Below are 7,974 nucleotides of genomic sequence, written 5' to 3' on the forward strand. Positions count from 1 at the left end.
TTGGTAGAATGCTACGCTGACAGACACTGTGCGTTTTGGCTTGACTCTACCACACTACCTACGAGCTACGCTCATTTACACTACACTACATATCATACATATCCAAGTACTGTACTTTCCCATGTTATGTTCTTTTAATACTTTGTGTTCACTTTATTTACCTGCTACCGTCATGTTTTTCCTCCTAGCACCTGGGTCTGCAAACTTGAGTCCAACCTCAGTCCTCCCTCACCCTCCTGGTGAGGGGGGCTACCATAACACTGCACTCATGTCACAGAAAGAAAAAAGAAAACATCTACACCAACAAAAGAAAAACAAATATTACCTCCAAATCAAGTTTTAAAACTTAGAAAATTATTCAAAAAATTATTTTAGCAAGAAAGAATTTTGCCTGCAGAGGTTTCATTCTCACTCCATTATTCTACTCCTTTCCCTTGTTTTCTGACACGTCCAGCTCACATCACAAAAAAGCTGTCACCACAAACCAATCCTCTAATCAATCAGTTCTTACACAACAGCTTGCAGAAAACAACACCATCCAAAGCACTCTTTTAAGGATTAAATACACACTCCTCTATTTCCGCCCTATCAGATCAGCGCTTTAGTCGTATATGCTCCACACCAGAGCTACACATAATCCCACGACAGAGACTGCCTTTTCCTACCTGCAGTCAGCAACACGAATTTCTGCCCAGATTTATCCATCTGCAATTTGGCCACTTCTTGTTGCCAGCATCACTTTCCACATCAACCTGTTCAGTGTTTGTTGGTTGTATCTTGTTGCTTTTCTTTTCTTTTCTTTCTCCTCTATCCACTCACCCCAACCAGTCAAGGCATAAGACCGCCCACCAAGAGCCAGGGTCTATTGGAGGTTTCTTCTGTTAAAGGGAGTTTTTCTTCCCCACTGTCACCAAGTGCTTCTCAAGGCGGATTTGTTGGGGTTTTCTTCTATATCAATCATAGTAAGGTCTAGACCTTACTTTGTAAAGTCTCCTGAGATGACTTTTGTTGTGATTTGGCACTATACAACTAAAAGTGAAATTGAACTGAAGTAAATTACAGTATGGTGAGTGGGTGCTGGAGCTGAAATACAGGAGCTCCTGCTTTTTTAATTCTCCCTCTGAGAGGAAAAGAAGCAAAAAGCCCTTACAGCTACAGGTGAGAGAGACCATAAACTAACACAAAGCAGGGGGAAGTAAAAAGGTGAGTTCCACCTTGTGCTTTTACAGGAATGTAACAAATATTGTAAAAGCAGTTAGAGAAACAGAAGACAACAGCTTTGATGTCTTGCTCAAGGACACTGCTTTGGCAAGCTTTGGACATTTGTATTGGCAAGTAAACGTTTCTGAAAAGAATCCCCAGCCTGTTTACAGCCTGCTGCTGTTTCTGTATGCTCCTCTGGTTGCATGCCCATGCTTCTTTCTGACAAGAAGATGAATTTAGATCGGGCATTAAATATTACTCAATGCTTGTAAATAGTTTCAATCTACATATACAGGCCAATCATGTATCAGTTTAATACCCAGATGCATGTATAGCAATGCTATGGGCATTAGTAATAAGTACTGCATTACAAACAGTGATTTCCTCACATGGTGCTGCTTGCTCCTTCTTCCTGGGCTCCTCTGCTTTGTGAGACTGGCCTTTGATCTTGTTCACCAGCATTACGAGGCGACCTTTAATCGATGTATCTTGCTCATATTCGTCTTCCTCCATAGGGATTCCTACACAACACAAACGGATAAACACGCTGTAAACATGGAGCACATTAAAATAATATTTCTGTCAGGCTGGGCTACCTGTGGGCTTAGCGGATGTCATGTATATAGTGCACAATATGGGATGTACAGTATCTTCAATTTTGTTGTGATTTCATACTGTTATTATTGTTCTCTGTGTAGTGAGTGCCATGACAGCTCAAACTGCCATTAGATCGGTAGTACCACAGAGGACTGGGCAATTCAATTATTTATCAAAACCTCAAGATGTCAGGGCAATCTGAGAGGCACTGAACCATAATCCCTCTGTCGAGAGACACAGGGAGTAGCACAGAGGAAAAAAGAAAGCTTTTTTGAGAGCAAGTGCTGGAATGGTTCAGCTGATTTTGACACAGCTCCATCTCAAACAATAACAGCAAACTATTTTATTGCCTGCAAAAAATTCTAAAATCAATCAGAACACATTAAATACAATAATGTTTCACAATTAACATGTGAAGCTCATAAAGGTTTTGCAAGAACATCTCACCACAATGGAGTTGCAGCTGGCTGTGAAAATCATAGAGTTCCTCCTGGATGTCTGTTGGACATGGACAGTCCTCACCCATACTGAAGTTCAACAGCATGTTGATCTAAAATATATGAAACCAGACACTTACAGACAGTACATATAGACATAAATAAATGAAATGGCCATCAAAAGCCAGCTAGTGTGGCTAATTTCCCTTAGTGCTCACGGACCAAAGGACACCATGACAAGTCATTAAAATAGCTGTGAAGCTCTGAGCTCCATCTCTAGCTGTGAGACTGAAAGGTGCTAAGCCTCACCCCAGGTAGGAGGTGCTTTTTGGAAGCATCAGAGAAGAGACGGATGGAGCGCGTCCCAGACGTGACAGGGACAATGAACTCGTCTTTTATCGTGAGTTGGGTCTAAAGGGAAACTGTGTGTGTATGTTCATGTAGTTGACTGTGCACGCTCACTGGAATAATGCGTGCACAGCCAGCTGTGTGTTCCGATGAGTTGTTTTGTGGTATTTGTTGTATGACAGGGAACAAGATGGCGCTCTGTTTATCCTCTAAACCAGATGTGGAGAGAGGATAGCGAGTTCATGCACATCAAAGATGATGAGATGCACTTCAAGTCAGTGATGTAGCACTCGAGTCCAGGATTCAGACTCAAGTCCAACTCAAGTCCAGATTTTCAGGACTCATAACTCAATCTGGAATTGAGCATTAATGACTTGGACCTGGACTCGGACTCAAGCACTGACTGCATTTAGATTAGGCATGAGATGAATGAATGTCACTTTCGGCTTGTTAGGGCTCGCCACATTTAATCATCACACTGACGATTTGCATGTTAACATTTAGCACTGATGTTTTACACCAGATGCCCTTCCTGATGCAACCCTGAGTTGAACCTGGGCTGCAGCGGTGGGAGCACTGCGCTCTAACCACTGGTCTATCAGGGAACACAGATTAAGCATGAGATACTGATATTAAAACCTGATTGCCCACACCATGCTGTAGCTGCCACACGAAGCATACACTCCTCCTTTCTATTTTTATGTATCAAACTGCTGAGCAATATTGTGATGCAAGCCACGGTCAGAAAGTTTGGAATACAAAACAGTGAGAGCTAGGTAACAGGAACTCGATTTGACTCGATTTGACTTGAGATTATACAATGGTGACTGGGACCTGAACAGTGGTGACTCAATTGACTACTTAGAATCAAGGTCTAGTGACTAAAAACTGCTTCAAGTATTTTCATATCTCTGCAGATCAATTTGATTTACTGTATTGACTCAAGCCATTAGGGCAGCATGGTGGCGCAGTGGTTAGCACCATTGCCTCACAGCAAGAAGGTTTTGGGTTCGGGCCCCACCTGGGACCTTTCTGTGTGGAGTTTGCATGTTCTCCCCAAGCTTGCGTGGGTTCTCTCCGGGTACTTTGGCTTCCTCCCACAGTCCAAAGACATGCAGCTTAGGTTGATAGGTGTCTCTAAATTGCCCATAGGAGTGCATGTGTGTGGTTGTTTGTCTATGTGTTAGCCCTGCGATTGCAGGGCTATCCCCCCCCCCGTGACCCCGCAAGGGACTAAATGGTAGAAAATGAATGAATGAATGCATGTGTTAGTTACATCAGACCTGCAGTTACTGTGGCCTCATCTCACCTGTTCTTGAGGAGGTGATCTAAATTCTTTGGTCTTCTTTGCAGTAACAGCAGCAGACATGTTGAGGGCCAGCATCAGCTCATTGTAGCGGGACTTCTGGTTGTGCTGCAGCTTTGAGACAAAGCTGTCAGAAAATGACACGATGGCCTCAATTCGGTGCTTCAGCTCACAGTCGCAGAAATAGTGAAGCAGCTCACACATCTAGGGAATGGGACAAAGGAGAGGAGACAAATGCTGCTGCATCACCACTGCAGCTGTTACGAACAAGTCTGTTAGGAATACATAGAAACAGCTTTATGGCTTCACATTATCTCACTTGTTAGAGAGACATTTACCTAAGAGAAAATTTGTTCAATAGCAGTTAGAGTCATTTAACATTTGACTAATGTATAAATGGGTCTATTAAAGTGGAGCAGTTATAGAGCATGTGATTGAGAGCACAGCTTCTTTAGCAGTAGATTGGCACTGGTAGATAATGATTTTACATGTTGTGGAGAATTAGCTGCAGTGTTTTACATCAAGGTTTAACACATCTGTTTGTGTATGTTTATGTTTACCTGTCGTTTAACTGGCTCAGGCAGCCTCTTCTCCAGCAGGCCTTTCTTGGGCTGTTTAGCCTCTTTGGCTGCCTCCTCTTCTCCAGCTTCCACAGCCTTCTCCTCCGCTCCTGTAAGTCCTTCTTTGTCTATGGCCCCAGTGGCTCCCTCCTCTCGTGTATCTTTAAACACATTTGGGTCAATGAGCAATAAGATCTTATGAACGTCCTCACTGCCTAAAACACCCATTGTCAGCAAGGTGCTAATGAGTTTCAGGATTGGTACAAACTGATACTCCACACCTCCTCCTACAGGATCTCGAATATGATATCCTCCACCCTGAACAGCCTCTGTCAACATCAAAATTGCTTTTTCCTTCAGTGCATCCAGTGGGATTTGGGGACTATACAGATGTTGCTCCCTTTTGGTGCTGATGAAACAGGGTGGAGCAAAGTTGAGACGTGGTTTGAGTGAGGTGCTAAGTCCCGCCCCAGGTAGGAGGTGCTTTTTGGAAGCATCAGAGAAGAGACGGATGGAGCGCGTCTCAGCCGTGACAGGGATGATGAACTCGTCTTTCATCATGAGTCGTGCCTCTTTGGCAGTTTCCAGGTGGATGCTGATCAGGACATTGTAGAAGCCCTCACGTAACATGCCTGACAGGTACTGATTGTCAATAGTGTACAAGAGCTGGGATTGGTCCAGGTGGCTGCACAGGGCATGGGCCACACGGGTGTTACCCAGAGCACACAGGGCACAGTAGAGCTTCAGGGTGTGGTAGTGGAACTTCCTCAAATCCTCCTGCTCAGACAGCTCCATGATGTCGACACACCTTTAGAAGGAAGGGAGAGAGTATTTAGAAAAAATTTTGATCTTCTGATTCACTGAATTGTAATGAGGCCTGACAGGTAATATTTACCACAGAGGATAATAAAACTTACTACTAGTGCTGTTGATTTTTTATAACAATACACTTAGTTTTGTGTCTGACAATGTATCACAAAGAACTTGACCATTCTGCTGTGTGTAGCAGCTAATGATTTTTTTCCCCACAATTTTAAATCTGCTTAATATTTGTAATCAATGAATTGTTGGGCCAATTTAATTTCAGAAAATAGTAAAAATAAAAAAAAATTCCAGTATCCCAAATATTCACTTTGCAAAGAACATGGAGACCTGACTCTTTGGCACTTTTATGTAATACAGTAACAATAATTAATAACAAATTATAAAAATGTTTAATTTTGTCAGCCATTTATTGGTTAAACTAACTGACCACTTGCTTGTATGTATTGGAAGCTTGTAGTTTGTGTGTAAGTGCTCTACCTGTTCTCCTCAGGTATATGTACAGCTAACATCTGCAGTGGCTCCACACACTGGACCACCCAGCCGTGTCTCTCACTGACCCTGGACGTTTCAACCTTGAGGAAGGTGTTAGGCATGCGGCTCCAAAGCACTGCATTGATGGTCTGGACGTCTAGTCGTGGTGGACACTGGGGTACTGGGTTGTTGTGTTCACTCTTAAAGATGGCTGATGAGAGGGGCATGGCATTCTGGAGAGGACAAATAAATGTGGATGGAGTGATTAAGGGACTATTACTATTGTTTAGTGCCAAACAAGCAGGCAAAAGGCTCAGAACACCCACTCACCCTGACTGACACAAGAACCCAGTCTTGTTTGTGACTAAACTGGCTAAAATATTAATCTAGTGAACATAGCTGGAAGGGGTGTGGCATATATGGTTCTGCTTAGATGGGTATAATGAAAAGTTCAAGCTCAAGCTGTATTGATGAGAACCAAGTGATAATGAAGTAGAATCTGCTTACTTTGAATGTTGTAACTTCTGTTGAGGCAGGATGTCTGCATCTCCTAGTAACCAGACAGCCTATTTACATTTTAACAAAGACCTGTTGGCCTGTTTTACCCCCACACCTGGACCCACTTAGCATATCCCAAGTTCTGCTTTGTCTTGGGGTGTCCTGCAGAGCCAGGGGGCCCACTACCTGAGATGACCACCTGGCCAGTTCAGCATACTTATTAGCATCACACACATAGGGGGCCTGCAACTCAGGCCACCCATTGTTCAGGGCTCATTGATCAAGATCAAGCTGCCACCTGAGACACACACACACACACACGGTCTAGATCACATATCAGCAAGCAAGCACAGGCAGGAGTTGACCTACTTACTCCAAATGGCCAATAGGATTACAAAGTGTGAATTGTTGTACCTTTGTTTAGGGTGGGCCTAGCCCAGCCAGATAAATGCATTGTAAAAACATAACTCGTGGTTCAGAGAATGGAATTCCTGCGGGAGCTCTGTCTCTCTGATCCCAGCGCTGTATGGCTTTACCTGTGCTCAGACTTCCAGTAAACTTTCTGTTGATTTTAAACGATCCTCTCCTGTCTTCACTTCTCGTGCTTCCAACAAAAGAATTGGGTTAATTTCTAACAAATGGTGCCGTGGACCCGGATTGGATTGACTTCAAGATAGTGTTCGACTGAGGACCACAAAGTGAGATCGGTGGAGTACTCTTTCAGACAATTTGCTGGCATTCATAAAAACAGGTAAGCAGATACCTTTTCCATTATATAGAGAAATTCTGCACAGTGGGCACTCTAAAACGTTGAACTGTCTGATTGAGGACCTTCCTCGATCGATAAATTGTTTTAAAAGAGAAGTAAAGCATTTTATCTTGGTTTGAAGTCCGACCACATGTAAGTCTAATCACATAATCTCACGTGAGGGAGAGATCCATGAATGTCCTAGGCTTAGATTGATTTGGCTTCATAAAAGACGTAAAATTCATAACATAAATGAATAACCACGGAGGGTTGTCTTCTAAATTAAGTAGGACATTTGATACCATTTTATTCCAGGTTTTATAAAATAAAACTTGATGCCGCAATGAGGCGAAGTCACTGTAAAAGTGAGGTTTGGCCCCTGTTAAATTATAAATAAGGACACAGGGATAAGTTTAAACTGTCGAATGAATATTTAATACTTCAGTATAATAATTTTGCCGATTTGAGCATTCAGTGGAAACGCTGATGATTGATGCTGCAGTTAACTGACGAATGAGTACTTAATACTTCAGTATAATAGCGTGCCGATAGAACATTCAGTGGAAAACACTGACAAATGATGTTGCAGTGATAATATAGCCTCTATGAGGCCACTGGCATAAGTTTTTTATTTTTTGGGGTGGTTTCCTACTTGAAAGAGATTTTTGACTGTCTTGAGAAACAGTGTATCAAGCAGCTCCCTGTTTGAGAATTCCTGTACTCACTTACAGCTCTCAAGTAGTTCTGTTTTGGGGGCATTGGAAAGTGTAGTTTGGGATTATAGAATTACGGTATTGCAGTCTTGGTGTCTAAAACAAGTGATTTGGCTGGGGTACCCTCAATAGCCAAGCACACAGTCTCTGTGTAGAAGATTCTTGGCCAGACAGGTCATGTGGGCGCTGCGCCATTCACTGAAACTTGTTAATACGTGTTTGTCTAATTTTTTACTATGGGACTAAATATATGTGGATGGTGGAAAGA

At 42.7% G+C, this 7,974-nt stretch overlaps 1 protein-coding gene across 1 annotated transcript in view; it reads right to left on the minus strand.

Moving 5' to 3' along the window:
• LOC109951636 (ryanodine receptor 3) overlaps positions 1–7,974 on the minus strand; it is a 171,865-nt gene that overhangs the window by 61,269 nt on the left and 102,622 nt on the right. Inside the window, exons 34-38 of the mRNA XM_020586240.1 lie at positions 5,754–5,980; positions 4,452–5,259; positions 3,895–4,095; positions 2,248–2,350; positions 1,593–1,724 (exon numbers count right to left, since the gene is read on the minus strand). Of these exons, the coding sequence (XP_020441896.1) occupies positions 1,593–1,724; positions 2,248–2,350; positions 3,895–4,095; positions 4,452–5,259; positions 5,754–5,980 (1,471 nt within the window). The remainder of the gene's footprint in view (positions 1–1,592; positions 1,725–2,247; positions 2,351–3,894; positions 4,096–4,451; positions 5,260–5,753; positions 5,981–7,974) is intronic.

This window comes from Monopterus albus, unplaced genomic scaffold, assembly GCF_001952655.1.
Source record: "Monopterus albus unplaced genomic scaffold, M_albus_1.0 scaffold400.1, whole genome shotgun sequence".
Lineage (NCBI taxonomy): Eukaryota > Metazoa > Chordata > Actinopteri > Synbranchiformes > Synbranchidae > Monopterus > Monopterus albus.